Here is an 18,679-nt window from a genome sequence, read left to right as displayed (position 1 = left end):
TTTTAATGGCAGCTGCAGATATCTTTTTTTTAGAAAAAAGGGTTCAAGCGCTAGAAAGAAATCTCTAGCAAGCGAGAGAAACAAGAGAAACAAACACATGAAGATTCGAAGAGACGACACATCAAAAATCCCGCTTTCAACCCCTCCCCCCCCCCCCCCCGCGCATCCGCTAATGATAAGGGTATGTTATGCAAATATGATGGCGAGTGTAATTATATATTTAACTCATTGCTTAATGACATTTCTATCATCTTTTCTATGATTCAACAAAAAATGTCGCTATACACTATTCAATGATTGTATAAAAATAAATACATTGTCATTTTGTTTTTATTGTTCATATATGAAGTTTTGCACTGTTTCCATGCGTGTAAAAAGGGAAAATTAGCCATACAGCCAATCATGACAGTAATACTCGAAATCAAATGCCAGAGCCGTTTAATAATATTTCGATAACAAAATAAAACTTCACGTTGTAACTAGTATTACCTATATGACATGTACAAAGTAGAAATGGGGACGCGTGGCAGAAAGTAGTTTAATTCAGTGACCTACACGCAAAAATCCCATTTCCGTATGTAATGAATTCCATAACATTCTTTCATGTTATTAATTACTATACGGGCGTTCTCACCTACAGAAACAAAGGAGATTTTGTATAATTGTTTGCATCGTGATCCGCCCATAATACACTCACTACTTCCAAATCAAACTGATCATAATAACAATTGATAATTGTTTGCTGATTTACCAAAGTCCGCTTACTTGCCCTCTTACCTTCACGTAGGCCTGTATTTGCCCAACACTTGTTTTCCTTTCTCCCTTTCAGAACATTCTTTATGATCGAATCAGAACCGATCAAATCGCGTCGTCTGCATATTACCAACGAGAAAACGTATTTTTCGCAGGCGCCAACGAACACTGCCCCGCCAAATACTGATTTCGGCGTATGGTCTTGTACGCAGGGAAGCTATATCAAGATGTGTTTAAGCAACCAATTGGAATATTTCAACCTGAGACTGTAAATTTATGCATCCGTCTTTTGGAATCTGTCTGAAATCTTAAGTTGTCATCATGATTGGCGAGAGGAGAAAGAACTCATTTTGTACTCGTCTTGTTTTAATGTTATGTTTAACCTGGGCTGCCGAGTCTCAAGCTGAATGTGAGTAAAAAATGATGAATAACACATGTCTCCATTTTAATGTTTATATTGATCGAGTCGCAAGTTCATCATTCATTTTCACAAATAGAAATCATCTGCAGGCCTACTTGTAAGTCAAACGAATCGATCTGTAGAAACAGTAGAACGCTATTATAAATTTCGAAAAATAAACCAGTTCATTTATAGCAAAATTTAAAATGACATGGTGACCATGCATTATTCCCTCATAAGAATTTCCGCAAAGTGCTGTAGAGAAATACTCAGCATCCCAGGATGTCAGAATAAAGAATAAGTACGGCTAAAAAGATAAATGTACTTGATTTTAATTTGGAAGAAAAAATTGTCAGATGAACGTAACCTACAGCAAACAAAATATACACTCGGCAAATACAAATCAATTGTAGCTTGTGAACTTGGGGGAAACAATAAGTGGCATGGTTTTCAGGAGTATGACCCTTTATGTAAAACTATGACATCTTCACCTAAAGCATTAGTGCTCACGATGATCCATGGAATTATTGACAGTGGAGAAAGCATAAAGATAGAGGAAATCATCAAACCACTAAATTTTTAGAAAATCTGAAAATCGTCAACCCTTCAAACCGGACAAGAAAAAAATGAGTTGTGTTAAAAGGGGAGAGATAGACTGACAATAGGGACTTTTAGATTTGCGTGGACTGACACGTGTGACGTCCATTCATGGCAGTGCATTAAAAGGACGTCGATCGTATCAAACCACGTTGTCGTTGTGCAAATCTAAAAGTCCCTATTATCAAATGGTGGACGTTACGGTTTTGTCACATGCACGGCGTTTACTATAGGGGTCATTTAACTCAATGATTATTGAATGCATGATGATAATTACTTTCATCCTTTCGATCTCGAAGAGAATGACAAAGCCATGAGGTTCTTAAAGATGAGTATTAAACACACATGTTCCGTTATACCATGCTCAGATAAAGGCTCGCACTATTTACTGTTACGAATATATGCGTGAACGTGATTGTGATGATTACGATCATAAAGACTTTCCCAAGCACAAAATATGGGTCCACCTAGTCAGGTAGATTTTTTTCTTTTAACAGGTCCATTGAATCATAAGAAACAAATGTGTACATCAGTGTATATGTGAGGAAACTACCCTTCCTCTTATATATATTGGATGCATATCATGAATACCCTCACAACTTCCTTTCTTATTTATTCTACTACACTATCATTAACATGATAGTTAGTGGAGTAAATTACCCGATTATGAGGATGTTAATGTGCCCAACTATTGGGCAATTAATTTATATTATATACCTCACTTAAGAAATCCAGCCATCTGAATGGTCGAAATTGCATTCATAAACTTAAACTAATCCTATAAAATTCACGGTAAAATACCAAACCCATGTAATAGTTCTAAAATAATAGTTCTAAAATCCCGGCAAAATACCAGTTACCATGGTTACCGGGGAAATAGTTCAGTCTTGGTGAAATACCCATAGGTTCACATGTTAAAAACTGGTTTGAGCGATCGAGGATACCGTAAGTGTGCGAAGAATTGTGGATAGGGGAGAGGTGTGGTTGGGGAGGGTGTGGCTGGAGGCAGGGGGCTTACTCGACATATGAGATGCGAATTTGTAAGGCTCGCTGATAGGGCAGGGTGTGCGGGGAGGGGTTCCATCCGCTTCCATTCTCGTCCTCCCCCCCCCCCTCCCTTTTATTTTCTCCCCTTTCTCTTTTCCTCCTTCTTCATTAGATTGAAGAGGCACGTGCCCTGTTGGGCCGTTTAGTTACATTACTGCTATTTTCAATTACATTCATCAGAAATTAATATTCATGTATGGATTACATATCAAATATTTGGCTTCACATCTGGCTTTGAAACAAAAACATGAAAATGACACGAGCCAAACACAATTTAACAAAGTCACAAAGCCCTACTTTCTTATAAATATATATGTAAGAACATTCTTTATTTCTTTCAGTTTATAAAAGAAATAGGCTCTAGCTACACTGAGTAGAATTGAAGCATGATAATATAAGAAGAATGCAAGAAAGAAAGAAAGGAAGGAAGGAAGGAAGGAAGGAAGGAAGGAAGGAAGGAAGGAAAAATAAACAAACAAGGAATAAGAGACTTAAAAGGATTCATCAGAATGGAATGCAACGAGAGTTTACAGAATATGTCCAAATTTTAGTGGGTCATAAAAGCGCCGGACACAGGAGTGCATAATTGCCACCGAGGTGAGGTTTTGGTAAAGCACCACAACGTTATTCGTGCGCCAACCATTGTCATATTGCGCAGAGATGAACGCTCAGTCGCTGGTTCATTTATAATACTTCTCGAAAACGAAAAAAAGAAGGGGGGGGGGTAAATACACGGAAATCGGATAAGAGGTAAGGAATGAAGCATTCACAAATGGATATTAGTAAATAGTAACCTTTCTTTGATTTAAAGTTATGGACACGTCCTTTGGCAAGACGTTAATCTACACTTGCCACACTCCACCCAGGTGAGGTAAATGGGTACCTGGTAGGATTACTCCTTGAAATGCACTGTGCGCTGAGAACGGCTGCCGGAGCTAAAGCTAGGGTAATCATTTCTAAAGTTCTTTGGAAACGCATAGGGACGTTATATCATAATGTTCTATGCGCTTTACAAGAACGCATTATTTTAATTATCGTTATCAGTTTCAAATGAACAACGAAATTATAAGGGTATCAAATTGACAGTGCCTACTGTTCAGCTGTGTGTATAATCCGTCGACTCATTACGTTTTTCTTTTAATGAGATATGCAAATATGATTTCCAGTTTAGTTTGATAGTGTAAATAGTTCATAAAAATAGATGCTAAAGGGATGTTTAGTCGGTTTCTCCAAAAGTGTATCAGAAGTGAGGGGAGCTTTAAGATCTCCAGTTATGATCTCATGTGCAGTGGCGGATCCAGGGGGGGCCGAAACGGCCGCGGCCCCCCCTATTGGCGGCGCAAAAAAAATGAAGAAAAAAAAAAGAGGAAGAAAAGAAGAGAAAAAAGAAAGGAGAAGAGAAAAGGAGAGGAGAAGAGAAAGGAAAAAAGAAGAAAAGAGAAGAGAAAAGATAAAGAAGAAAGCCCCCCCCCCCTCCCCCTCCCTTCCACTCCGGGGTCGGAGGGACCGAATTTGTTTTCCCAAAATTTCCGATAAAGAGTTACTTTTCACGCAACAAAGTCCGGCCCGTAATACACACAAATCCGGCCCGTACTGACTTTACACACCGGAGATAGAGGGGTGCTTTCAAAGAGAGGGAACCGTGAGCGTACCCTAGATAAAACTGAGAGGGAGGGAGGGAGGGAGAAAAGTCGGGTGAGAAAGGGGGAAAGACAAGGAAATGGCGCTAAGTGACAGTAACGACGAATAAGGGAAAACTGGAATCGGGAGATTTGGGGTCATTCCAGAAGGCTTGGCAAACGTTATTGAATAGAGGGGGGCCGGGCCGGCCGCATAAAATCTCGAGCCGCGGATTCAAAGTTAAACGTTAAGAACAGCCCCTGTAGCAAAGGTCATCACTCTTTAGTGAGAAATTTGAAAAGGGCACAATATTTTGGATGTCTTTTAAATAGAAGTTATATACTCGACAGTCAAATTATAAACTAACGGTAGGGCCGCTTCACAACTCTTATTTTGCCCTTCATTTCGATTCAGCTCATACCAACTCGCTTCAGTATTTGAACTCATGTTGGTAGTAATCATGGACAGGGGCGGCAATCCTGGGCCCGATAGGGGGACAAGCCCCCCAGAAAATTTAGAAATATAGCTAGAAAGAAATATAGCGGAAAGAACGTACATATTGGGCTAAGGGATTTTCTAGAATGCATAATTTCAGCATTCAACATTGCAAAATCTCGCTTGGTCCCTACGCCCCGGCCCTCGCCCGATAACACAAAACTATATGACGCTCCCGGCCGTGATTTATACATGATTGGTGTAATAGATCTTTTTTCCCTTTCATTTCTACTAACCTAATTGTGTGCTATCACAATCATGATTGTTTCATTTTCCCTTTAAAGCAGGCGCGTAGCCAGGGGCGGTAGGGGCAGTAAGAGGACATAGGACGAAAAAGGAGCAGACAAAGAAAAAAAAATGAAAATTCTGACAAGTCGAGAACGGTACAACAAATCGTTTTCTTTCTCTAATAATTTTATGAAATGTCAAAGCTTCAGCGCTTCGCGCGGACGAAAGGAAACTGAATTCAGACAAGGATTAAGAGTCGAGAATGGTAAAACGAATCATCTTCTTTCTCTAATAGTTTAATTAAACGTCAGAAGTTTACGCGCTACGCGCGAGCCGGAGAAAACTGAATTCAGACAAGGATTTAGAGTCGAGAATAGAACAACGAATCATCTTCTTTCTCTAATAATTTAATGAAACGTCAAAGTTTTAGCGCTTCGCGCGGAAGGAGGAAAACTGAATTCAAACGAGGATTAAGAGACGAGAATGGTACAACGATTCGTCTTCTTCCTCTAATAATTTAATGAACCGTCAAAGCCTCCGCGCTTCGCGCGGAAGGAGGAGGAGGAGGGGAGGGGGTAACTCAATTCAGACAAGGATAAAGAGTCGATGACGGTACAACGAATCGTCTTCTTTCTCTAATAATTTAATGAAACGTTAATTCTACTCTTAACCTATCATGCACTAACTGATCTAGCTCCAGAATATATATAATCCCTTCTATCACCACACTCCGCAGGTCGTTCTGGTTTACGTTCATCACATAATATTAGACTTAAAGAAATACGTATACCAAAAGAAATTGGGGGGATAGAGCATTTGCATCAGCAGCTCCTTCTTTGTGGAATAAGTTACCTTTCTCTATTCAGACGGCCAACACTCTCTCTACTTTCAAAACTGGGCTTAAAACTCACCTGATGCTCAATGCATATTGTTAAATTTCAATGTTCTTTTTATACAATGCATGCAAAACAAACAATAACATTGTGCCACATTGTATGTACCTTGGCACCATGAACTTGTATGATCTAATGCAGGTTAACATTTAATATTTTTTAAGTATTTTCTTAAGTATGTTGAATATTAATTTAAATTATTTGTATGCGCCTTGAGCATCTCTAGAGATGGATATGTTGCGCTTTATAATAATTATTATTATTATTATTAAGCTTCCGCGCAAAGCGTAGGAGGGGGAAACTGAATTCAGACAAGGATTAAGAGTCGAGAATGGAATAACGAATCATCTTCTTTCTCTAATAATTAATGAAAGGTCAAAGCTTCCGCGCTTCAAGCGGGCGGGAGGAAACTGAATTCAGACAAGGATTGAGAGTCGAGAATGGTACAACGAATCGTCTTCTTTCTCTAATAATTAATGAAAGGTAAAAGCTTCCACGCTTCGCGCAGGAGGGGAGGAACTGGATTCAAACAAGGATTAAGAGTCGAGAACGGTACAACGAATAGTCTTCTTTCTCTAATAATTTAATGAAACTTTAAGCTTCTGCGCTTTGCGCGGGAGGGGGAAAACTGAATTCAGACAAGGAATAGCCTGCGAGTCGAGAATGGTACAACAAATCGTCTTCTTTCTCTAATAATTAATGAAAGGTCAAAGCTTTCCGCGCTTCGCGCGTAATGGGGGGGGGGTGATAAATAACACTTTCACAAAATACATATTATGCTCAAATTGTTGCTCGCTTGCCTCGCTCACTAGCCGAATTATTGTGAAACCAGAAAATTACTTTTTTTTCGGGCAAGAGGCTATAGCCCCCCCCCCCCCCCCTCGATGAAAATGTGAAAAATTGTACCGGTATGGTGCTTCTAATATGACCTTGAAAAAACGGTCTGCGCAATTTTCAAATTTCCGGCCCCCCCTATTGGAAAATCCTGGATCCGCGCCTGATGTGTAACATTTGCCATTAACGTATTAACTGCACAATATTTTGAGAGAATGTAGACATGTCTGAGTTCTGGTAAATGTGAAAATAACTTTTTTTTTCTCCAGTATTTTTTGTCTGCATTTTCTTCTATATTTAAAGATAAAGTTGAGTTCTGGTCATGTGATTGCATTGTGAAAGAAACGTTGTGGAATCGTTCAGAAAACGGTTGCTCATCTTTGCATAAAAGTATTGGTGTGTACTGCAAGGCTCTGGAATCATCAAAATGTTAAGAAATTTGGCCCAGTCTTGGTAAATTACCAGCACTGAACACACAAATATGGGACTACACGAATATGTGGCATAAGAATCCGTCCAGATTGTTATGATGTTACATGCCATATATTAGGTATTTGATGAGCCATGCTTTTCAGGGAACATTTTTTTATCTGATGTTCTTCCACACTTGCATAATACAATGATAACGCTTACAAATTATTTGTCACCTCTTCCCAGAACTCAACCTTCTCTTCAAGAGTATCATACAATGATAAAAAAAATGCTTGGCAGTCAAAAGTATATCTTAAGATATTGTTTAAACATTTGGACCAAATTTTGCTCAAACTGTATGTGTGTAGTGCCACTTACTCATATCTATGTGCGGTTCTTCCAATGTGTCAGTATCCTGAGAAGCTTCAAATCCCCTGCTTCTCTTTGTACATGTATCTTTATTCTAATTGGATTCAATCTTATTTTGTTCTTACAGTATCTTTTGCTCTTGTTTTAATGCCATTTAAATCTCGTTATGGCTTTATACAAATTGTATTATTGTTATTATTATCATTATAATTATTAGTAGTATTATCAATACTATTATTAGTACTATTATTATTATTAGGATTCCGAAACCTTATTCCGTAGGTCGATGCTCATGCATATCAGATAGTATACGTACTACAAAACGAAAGTTTCTTAATAATTCCGAGACAGCTTCAATCACAAATTAATCGCACCGCCAGTAAGCCTACTAAATTTATCTTCAATCTTTATCTATAGGCTTGATGAGACAAAAATATTTGAGCTACTTTTAGCAATGACTATCTTGTTCACGTACGTTAGTGGTCCAATGTCCAGGATCCGTACACATTTTGAATATTTGAATTTGGTACAAAACAAAACTTATCAACAACACGATTGACCTTTGAGCGACCGTTAAGTGTTTATTCTACGTGAATGATTCGAACCCATTTGAATAGATTTATATCAGGCTAAAGTCAACAGTACCACTTAGATTTATATCGATACGAAAAGTGTCTTCAATATGGATAGAAATTAAAACATAAATTTCACCACTCCTGCTCTCTTCTTTACCTGCACGTGCTCCTACATTTATTCCAGCGACAATTGCTCAAAGCTTTATTTCGTCAAAAGTTAAGGGTCAGCGTTAGAGTGCAATTGGGTTTTAAAGGTACTATGTCCCATTTGCAGCCAACATCAAATTCTGTACAAGTTTGCAGGAATTATGAATATGTCACGCATGTCCTATATGTATAATTTAAACGTTAGCAGTGTCCTACTACTCACATTTTGCAAGGAAACCCGTTTACTTTTAAGACTTTACTGTCGGACACAATTTAGTGACTGACTTCATTTTTATGTGGTAATAACATACTTAAAATGAGCTGTGAAGGGGACATAAGCATTTGTTTACACCAATAACCCACTTATAGTAAAGGCCAGAATTAAACTGATTGAATCTTTGCGCATCACAAGACGTTCACCACTCGCTACAAGGGTCTGAAAATCAGACTGTTCACTAAAGGATTGCAATCCTTAAAGTAGATTCGTCATTTTCCCACAAAAAAAAGACATTTCAAAGCCATTTTGTTTTGAAGGAACTTCTAAATGTGTATTATCTTTCAAATGCCGTTGGAATTGAACCTTTTCATTTTTTTAATTTTTTTTTTTTTTTAGATTATTATTATTATTTTATTTTTTTTATTTTTTTAATATTTATTTTCTATTTTTATTTATTTATTTTTTTTTTTTTTTGAGGGGGGGGGGGGGGCTGCAAATGGGACATAGGCATAGTACCTGTAAGTGAGGGTCAAGGTTAGCGTTAGGTATAGCGTTTGCTCCAGGGTTGACGTTATGAATACGGTTGACTTAGGAATTAGGGAGTTAGGGTAGCCTTCCGTGTTCCTTATTATTATATTCATATGGAATTCCTTAGCTTTTTCTGCTCGACAAAAGCGTTACAAACGGGGACTTTAAGGCAAAATTTGAGCTCTGGCAGAGGTGAAAGTAATCGCCCTGTATTAATCTATGGGAATAAGATAAGTGTGGACTCGTGTAGGACGCTTTTTGCGTTTCCTTATTTCATAAAATAAGAAATAATCGTTAGTCATTTCTTTTTCTTCCTCGCTAGTATACCCTTATGGCACCGGCAATGCTGATACTGCACTCAGCAAACAGAATGACTTTGCACTACGCGTGACATTGGACAGAGCCTTTCCTTTCGGTGGGAAATACCACAGCACATTATATGTAAGTATACCTACTTAAGATTACGACATTTTAACACTTTTTTCTTCCTGTTTGGCCATTGCTCGCCCTCCCCCACTATGGTGCCTGTGGAGTGGAGCTGTCAGTTGGCAGCCTCCGAATTAAGCCCCTTTCACACCGGATCTGCGTAGAGTTGCGTAGTGTTGCGTACCGACTACGCCGAAGTTAAGCTGCGTACTCATGAATAAATTGATGCTTCGGCGTAGTCCCTGCGTAGGTTATGCGTAGGCTTGCGTACGATCGGCGTATAGTTACGTACCCTGTGCGTAGGCACCGCGTACCTTCGGCGTAGGCAATTGGCGTAGGGTTACGTACGGTTGCGTAGGCCTGGCGTAGGGTTGCTTACGGTTGCGTAGGCCTGGCGTAGGGTTGCTTACGGTTGCGTACGGTTGCTTACTGTGGGAGAAAATGCCATGTAAAAATGCAATAGACGCTCGTAGGAGCCGCGAGTATAGCCATTGGCGCTTTATAAACATATATAATAAGAAAATATGTTAAAAAACAGTTCAATTTATTGTATAAATAAACCGGCAGTGTACAAAGAATTGTACATGTTATTACATGTGAACATAACTTGATCTTAGTATAATAATAACATTCTGACAAACTGTGACATCCAAGGGGCAGTGGGTCTCTTTTGCATGCGTGAAATAGGGCTGAAACGCCAATTTGCGTAAAATAGTGAGTGCAGAAAATAACATTTATAAACCTGCCATAAGTTTTAATAGTAAAAAGTGGCATTCGGTACACGTTTTTGACCGTTAAATTTTCAGTTTTTTTAGTAGGTATTAGCAACTGCTGAGGTTATTTTGCAGTAATGTTAATTTGTTCAAGATTTTATTTTCCAAAAAATGCAGACATTTTTGTTGATGTACTACATTATTGTACTATGTATCATTCAAAAGGGTAATATATGAACTTTCTTTTGATGAACATTGCAAGGTCACGTGATGTGATTTGATACCTCAAAACGCCAACAAAAGAGAGCACTTATTTTGATTTGTGAATAAATGTGGACAGCAGTCTGATATTTGTTGACCATATCTCTTTTTTCACTCATTTGTAAAATATCATTCCATAACAGTTTCCTGAAAGTTTGAAGACGATATCCGTTGTCCTTGGTCCGTAGCGTATTTGTGTGTGACAATGTAATGATATAAATGTTAGTCATTTATTAAAATTAAAGAAATACTTCTGACATACACACTCACTCAGTCTCACTAACAGAGTGAGAAAAAATTATTTCTTTTGCTCATTTCAATTAAACACATTATATTACAAACATACAAACAGGACCACAAACGTACACACAAGCAAACAAACCGACACAAATAGATACAGATTTCCACAAAACATAATAAAATTTTCGCATGAGGCATCAGTTTATGAATCTTATCTCTGTTTATTATATCAACAGCCTGAGATGTCAATTATCACAAATTGAATAAACCATAACAAAACAAAAAATGTCAGTCTGAAATACGTTGTAGTAGTACAAACAGAATAACAAGCAAGAATGATCAATGATCAATATCTGCCAAGTTTACATCCAGGTCCTAAAGAAAATCTTTATACCATACGTTTTTAATGCTTCGTCGGACTGGCGTAGGGTAGCGTATTGTTGCGTAGGCTTGGCGTACATTTGCGTAGGCTTGGCGTACAGTAGCGTAGGCTTGGCGTACAGTTGCGTAGGCTTGGCGTACAGTTGCGTAGTAAAGTCTACGCCGAAGGTACGCGAACATCTCGCGTACCCATTCGCGTCCCTCCGCGTACAGTTGCGTAGGGTTGCGTACGATCGGCGTAGGGTTGCGTACGATCGGCGTAGTCGCTACGCAACTCTACGCAACTCAACGCAAGGCCCGGTGTGAAAGCCCCTTTAGCCTTCAGAGAAGGCCTCGTGTCTGATAATGATATCTGACGCCGAGCGACTAATAAGAGACTAATCGCGAAAACCCGAGTGAACGCCAGAGCGAGTGGCGTCAACCAAGAGGACTTTAGTAATCTGGTTTAGATTTCTTGTGTTAAGTTTTGTTTCCGACTGGGGTTCTCTGCCGAAATGGTAGCGTCCAATCAGTGAACGTATCACTACGTGATGTTAGCATATATTATCCATCACGCACACAGTAAACTCTACGTAGTACGAATGACGTAAGGACTAAAACCACTGACCTCTACATAGAACGAAAACGAGTTGGATTGGTTCATTTTTTATGTAGGGAAAGTCCAAGTATCTCACTAATGCTTCCTATATTTTTGTAATTTGCCTGTAAAATAGATTTGAATGTGATATTTTGTATTTACCATTGATATGCTCATCTCATCAGCAAAACTTTTTTACGTCTTTTACATTTGCCTACATGTTTTGATAGTGAACGAATCACGAACGAAGCCAACTGGGAGATGGCCGTTCTGATTGGTCAATAAATCCAACGTTATGAATAAATTCATGCAGAGCAGTAAAAGGCAGAGTCCAGAAGTCCTCGCGGCTATACGCCACTTGATCGCGCGTTCACCCCGGGTCTCTAGATCTCTCTTCTTCGCCGGCTAGACTCATCTCAACCGCTGACTGGGGTGGAAAATAGCCAGAGTCACGAGGCCTTGTCAAAAGGCTACCTCCGAATTAGACCCCATCCCTCTGCTCTGTTAAGAGCTTATTATTGAAATGAACTTGTAACCAGAGTGGAATTTTCCTTTACCTCCGACCCCCCCCCCCCCCAAGCTCAAATGCTATGTACATTTTTATATTTCAAGGAGCAAAATTGTCCCATGGATTAAAGTTCACACTGTCTCAGGAGATCCCATGATTTGCCAGATCACCATGACAACAGCTTGCATCAAACGTGCACAATCACATTCGTAATTCAACAATACTTGTTTACTAATCGGATACCAAATGACCACATTCCTTGGTCTTAATTAGTGAATACGGATAAATTACATGCACCTCATTATTGCCACTGTAGCCAATAATGATAACATAATTATTTTCTTACCTCTTTTCATGAAATGATTGTGACAATATTATTTATTCTTGATTAATAAACTTCTCAGCACGTTATTGATCAATATTCTTTGACTATTAAGAATGAGAAGTATAATCTGAAAAGATATAACATTTATCTTAAACAATGAATCACGTTGTCACAATCGCATTATGAAAAGAGTAACAAAAGTGATTCCAACTTTATGGTCAATAGTCTATCAGTTAATTGTTTTATTGTTTGTATTATATATTACATAATATTATATTGTTTATCAAAAAATTAAGACTTTCAATAATACCATGTGGTAGCCTTACAGAAAAGGCTGCTGATATATTCCCTCGCAAAAAGAAACCGCTTATGGGGTTATAGGCTAAACAGGAATACTGGGAGAAGTATATAGGAAATGGACGGATAGGAAGAGATGATTTACTAAACACTTTCACGATACTATTTTTGATACAGAAAACTTTCATTGGTTGTGGGTAATAATAACATGTATGGGCACCACAGCGGATAAGATGATGCCCATACTATTGATTTTGAAACACACTTCTGATCATGAAAGGTGAAATAATCCATCTGGATAAAAAGGAATAATCCTTCCCTGCATGGGAACTCTGGCTATTCAATATCGTCACCTATCTTTGCTCCAGTGATCTCAAGGCAGCAGACAGCAAGAAACTGTTTAAATAATCGCTTGGCTTGAGAAAGTCCACAAGGGTGGATGAAAGCCCGACTAATAAATTTGGAGGTTGGTAGAAGCAAAGAGATTTCATTGCTGGTATCTCCCTGGTACAGGCTTACAATTTTCATGAAACTATTTCTTTTTGTTTTTTGTTTATATTCAGATAGGTGACAATGGAGTTATTTCTTTCGATGAAGAAGTTTCCGCAGAATCGGATTTAGCCAGAAACAGAATAATACCTTATTACTACGACGTTGTAAGTAGATCTTCAACTGTTATGCATGTCTATTAAAAACGTTGAAATTGAAATTAAAAGCTTTTGAAATCAATATTTGTATATTAACGCGACGGAGGAATTTCAAAATTAAAATATTTTTTTATGTATGTATATATCTATATATATTTATATGTAACTAAAATGATAATAATGATAATCAAAACAGTTGAAATAAAAAATACTTAACAGTTACATCTTTTACAATTACATCTTTCAATTTATTTCGTCAGATATTGAATTGAAAAGCCATTTTTTGCTTTAAAAAAACCTCTTGATATGGAATAAATATATTATCCTTTGTCACTTTCGATTTTGTAATACCTCACCTGGTCCAAATACAACCCCACCCACACTCGCACACACAGACACACGATACTGGAAAACAACCTCCGCCATGAAGCGGGGAGCGGGGGGGGGTCGTCTCACATTTCAAGGTGTTTTTTTTTTTGGTCCAAACAACTCTCTGACAATCAAATAAATAAGAAAAAAATTCTACTTTCCCCCCGATTTGTTGACAAATCTCGACAAATACATACACAAAATATACCGGGCCTATAAATGAATACAAAATTCTACTAAGTTCACGTGTATTGTTAAAGCGTGCCTCTTAATCTCTGACAAGTATAGACAACAAATTATAAACTAGAGAAAACGTTTACCAATTTTTCCTTAAAAAGGACGGCGACGGAAGAATTGAGGACCCAGATACAATCTTTGCATTTTGGGCTGATGTGGATATTACAGGTGACGGAGGTAACGTATATTACCGCGTAACAACCAGCACTACAACACTCAACCAAGCGACTGCAGACGTCCAAACTTATTTCCGGAGCAATGTCGACTTTAGAGCTCAAGTCGTCATTGTGGTCACGTGGGACCAGGTCTCGTTCTTCGATCAAACAGGTGCCTCGGATCCAGTAAGTTTCATTTCTATTTTTTAAAATAATAAATCTATTTACTTAATGTATTTATTAATCTACTTATTTATTCATTCATTTGGTATCAATTCATGTTTATTTAATTATCTATCTATTTACCAATTTAAGTTATGAATTAATTAATCCATTTTTGTGTATATATTTATTCATGTATTAATTAATTAATTAATTTTTTTTTTTTTTTTTTTGCGTGCCAGTCCAAAATCAATTTTTAAGGGCGCACTATTTCCGACAATTTGCGAGGAATGATTTTACCCAGAATGCTCTTTCCTGTAGGTTACTGGTTTAAGATTTGTTTTTTCAACTTTTTCATACTGCCCTGTTTTATTCCTCAGATAAAGACATTTCAGGAGATTGAATCTAATATTTGTTTTGCTCCCTCTTCTAAAACCACTTTGAAAGATTCAATGATCAAGTGTACAAATTATTCATCGAACGTTTATGTATTAACAATGTTCACATACCCAATAATGCAACAAAATGTAATGCTTTTGAAAATGTAATCTCTTTATGCAAATAATAATGGTACTCAGCAATTCAGTCTTTTGACTGCTAATGTGAATGATTTTTATTTCGAACTTTTGTTGTGTTTACTCGAATAAATCATTCATTAAATCTCTCAATCTATAGCTCACACTTTCTCTTCTCCCTATCTCGTTCTACCCCTAAAGCGAAATACATTTCAGGCGGTTCTTATTCACGACGGACAGGAATCTTTCGTCCTGCTTAACTATGACTCTATCACTTGGGTCGTTGGGACAAGGATGGATGGAGATCCCAATACAGGTCTCTACCCAGATACAAAAATTGGCATTGCAATAGTAAGTAGGCGCTACTACACGCAATATTGACTGGAGCATGGTTATAGCAAATGTTCCCAGGTTTTGTCGAAGTTATGTTGTGCCCCGAGAGCAAGTCTGTCATTAGGTTTTAATTTGTAGAGGAAAAGAAGAACAATCAAAGAGTGCATGGACATGATGGAGCGGGTTGCCAACACTGCAATCGTAACTTTTGATATAATTAGATTTGATTTTTATTCGTTTCAATATAGGCATATTATACAACACAAATATTCATTCAAATAAGACAATGTAATACGATTGTAAAAAGATCAAATAGAAATATTGAAGAAATGAAATTGATGACCTTTAGTGGTGGTTCATTCATTTGACTTTCAAACCTAGGGTTGAGGGTTCGAGTCCCAGCCCGGCACTAACGGCTTTTTAAAATCAAGATATCGATAAATATTTACCACTGTAACTTGTTATTGATAAGAAGTTACATGTATATGAAACAGGGCCCAGGTTGATCCCGAAGGGGCTTCTCTGAGAAAACAAAATTAAAATTAGTATTAAATTATGCAAACTGGTTTTATTCGGTTTCTTCAATAGGTTGGTTTTCTAATGGATGACGGTACGATTATAAAAAACTTCGCCTACGAACAAGCTACCCTGCTGTCATTGAGCACAGACAGCAACGTCGACGTTAACGGAGTGTATGCCTACAAGGTTGACGGTAATTCAATAATCGATCCGGTCTGCAATGCTGGGCCTGGAGCAGGTAAACCACTATAGAGATACTACTAGTATACATGTACGACCAATACTACTACTACTACTACTACTACTACTACTACTTCTACTACCACTACTACTACTACTACTACTACTACTACCACTACTACTACTATTACTACTACTACTACTACTACTACTACTACTACTACTACTACTACTACTACCACCACTACTACTACTACTACTACTACTACTACTACTACTACTACTACTACTAATACTACTACTACTACTACCACTTCTACTACTACTACTACTACTACTACTACTACTACTACTACCACCACTACTACTACTACTACTACTACTACTACTACTACTACTACTACCACTACTACTACTATTACTACTACTACTACTACTACTACTACTAGTACATGTACAACTACTTCTACTACTAATGATAATGATAATAATAATAATAATAATAATAATAATAATAATAATAATAATAATAATAAAATAATGGTAATATCAATTGCTACTACTACTACTTCTCATACTGAAAATAATAATAATAATTTTTAAAAATAAAAATAATAACATGAATAATACTACTAATAATAATGATAATGATAATAACGTGTCATATTGGGCGGTTAAGGCGGTGTATACCTGGACATTCACCTATATATGACAACATATCATTTCTCAACTTTTTCCAGAGTTGGTTATCACACCAGCCCGGTGTGGAATGATGGGAGGTGAAAAAATCTACCTCTACGGACCATGCTGGGCGGTGGAGGCAGTTCAGACCTGTGTCTTCTCTTATGGCGGAGAAATCATTCAGCAAGTCAACGCTACAGTCATCAACACCAATGAAGCCTACTGTGTCCCAGAGCCTTTCTTTCTCGTTGGTGAAGTCACCATTACGGTGTTAGAGGCAGGCGATGAGCTCGCAAACTCGCCCTCAACAATCTACTCCGTCAGTAAGCATCAAAGGGAATTTTCAGTGCTGTGCATTAAAGCAACATAGTCAGTGTCCATGTGTATGGAGAAAATACTCCAGCTTGTTGGCCTTAATTTCTCAAGGGAGGGGGGAACTGTATAAGAATTCCTTATGGCGGTAGGTTCAGGGCGCAGTGCATTACACAAGACATGTCGGTCAGGAAAGTGAAGTCCACTCTTGGTGATTGAAAACACCTTTTAAAGGGTACACATCAAAATGGTGCCGAATAACCCATGAAAATCAACTACTATGAGTCTTTAACCCACTGCTTAGGGGTACCGGGTGATTCCTATAGTACGGCTACGGGAATTAGGTCTATAGGGAGCATTCAATAGTAAACGGGTTAAAAAAAAAAAAGCTACGTTCCGTGTCTTTTCTTTCTTGTTATTAGAGCCATTAGTTGGAAGCACTAATTAAACCCACGGTAGATTTTCTAAATGGAAAATAAAATTAAAAGGAAGACCTTGTAAAGGATTCTTAAATGATATCTTAGCAGAAGTTGGGGCCTTTGGAGTCGGATCGAGATTTAAAAAAAGTAAAATGTAGGCTAAGGAGGGTGTAATTTGGAAAGACATCTAATAGAAACAGATTGTCTCATCATGCCATTGAACCTGTCATTTGGTAGATCACCTTTTATGGAGACGTGCACTAACAATTTGTTTGAATCTTCAAATCATCCAGGTTTTGCCATGTGGACACCATCCCAAATTAATCTCCTACAAAGTAACCATATTGTTTCCACTTTGTTTTTTCTAGTTGAAAGTGGGAGAATCACTCCAACTGTCACTAGGCGAGACTCTGATACTTCCTCGTGGGACAAGGCCGGAAACTCCCTAGCCATTAGTTGGAACGTAGATCAAGAAAGCTTTGGCCCCTCCGACAGCGCCCTCTCAATAACTGTTCTAGCATACCACGAGGACAACCCTGGGCCTCGATGGGAAAACGTATACATGATAACAAGCGGCACTGCAGATGATGGCTCGTATACGTTCACTCCGACGGCACAGGTGGACGTGACAGAGGCGAATGCATTCGGTGTCATTCGAATTACCGGGATGGATAACGGGTAAGGTCGTACTTTGGAATTATCGCAGGCCTACTGTTTGGCCGCAAAAAGAGGGAAACCCTTTTGCTGATTTTGCAAGCACACGCTCAAACCTACGTGGGTAATATTTTGATGAAGGTCATATGTATGCCTTTTATTCCTTCTGTTGACCGGTTATTCCAACCATTTTTGTCTCTATGCAGTCGTCAACGTGTTCTCTGGAGTGACATACACACTCTTGGCTATCTTTTGGAACAGTCTTACCAGGACGATTCTGTCCAGTGGGCCACGGAGAAATGCAAAGAGTGGATTACAGCAGACACCGCCAAGGGCGACTTTCTTAATGTACGAAATCAAAAGTCGTCTCATTTTTTCAATTTGACCGATCTACAGATCATGAGATCTAAAGAACCCCCGAAATAGTTGTTAGAAGGCATACGAAACTGTCATGTTTATCGCGTCGACCTTCGTATGACAAATTTTCACTTAGTTTAGTTATGTCGGTATCATGGGTTCTCGGCCTTATGGGATGTCGGTCTCGTGGGCTGTAGCAGCTTTGAGTTTCACCTCTTTTCCTATACTTTGTAGTGCCCAATTTGAAATAGGAATTAATTTATAAGGATTATTGACGTAGGCGGGAATGGCTGGGGG

At 38.2% G+C, this 18,679-nt stretch overlaps 1 protein-coding gene across 1 annotated transcript in view; it reads left to right on the top strand.

Moving 5' to 3' along the window:
- Positions 1–871: 871 nt before the first annotated feature.
- The window catches only part of LOC589327 (sushi domain-containing protein 2), a 38,804-nt gene continuing 20,996 nt past the window's right edge, over positions 872–18,679 (top strand). The window contains exons 1-9 of the mRNA XM_030977967.1: positions 872–1,162; positions 9,437–9,555; positions 13,406–13,498; positions 14,197–14,436; positions 15,129–15,278; positions 15,849–16,017; positions 16,700–16,963; positions 17,740–18,049; positions 18,232–18,373. Of these exons, the coding sequence (XP_030833827.1) occupies positions 1,075–1,162; positions 9,437–9,555; positions 13,406–13,498; positions 14,197–14,436; positions 15,129–15,278; positions 15,849–16,017; positions 16,700–16,963; positions 17,740–18,049; positions 18,232–18,373 (1,575 nt within the window). The 5' untranslated portion in view covers positions 872–1,074. The remainder of the gene's footprint in view (positions 1,163–9,436; positions 9,556–13,405; positions 13,499–14,196; positions 14,437–15,128; positions 15,279–15,848; positions 16,018–16,699; positions 16,964–17,739; positions 18,050–18,231; positions 18,374–18,679) is intronic.

This window comes from Strongylocentrotus purpuratus, unplaced genomic scaffold (assembly GCF_000002235.5).
Source record: "Strongylocentrotus purpuratus isolate Spur 01 unplaced genomic scaffold, Spur_5.0 spur5_scaffold_1, whole genome shotgun sequence".
Lineage (NCBI taxonomy): Eukaryota > Metazoa > Echinodermata > Echinoidea > Camarodonta > Strongylocentrotidae > Strongylocentrotus > Strongylocentrotus purpuratus.
The sequence above is the reverse complement of the archived record's forward strand: the minus strand, read 5'-3'. Positions and strand labels throughout refer to the sequence as shown.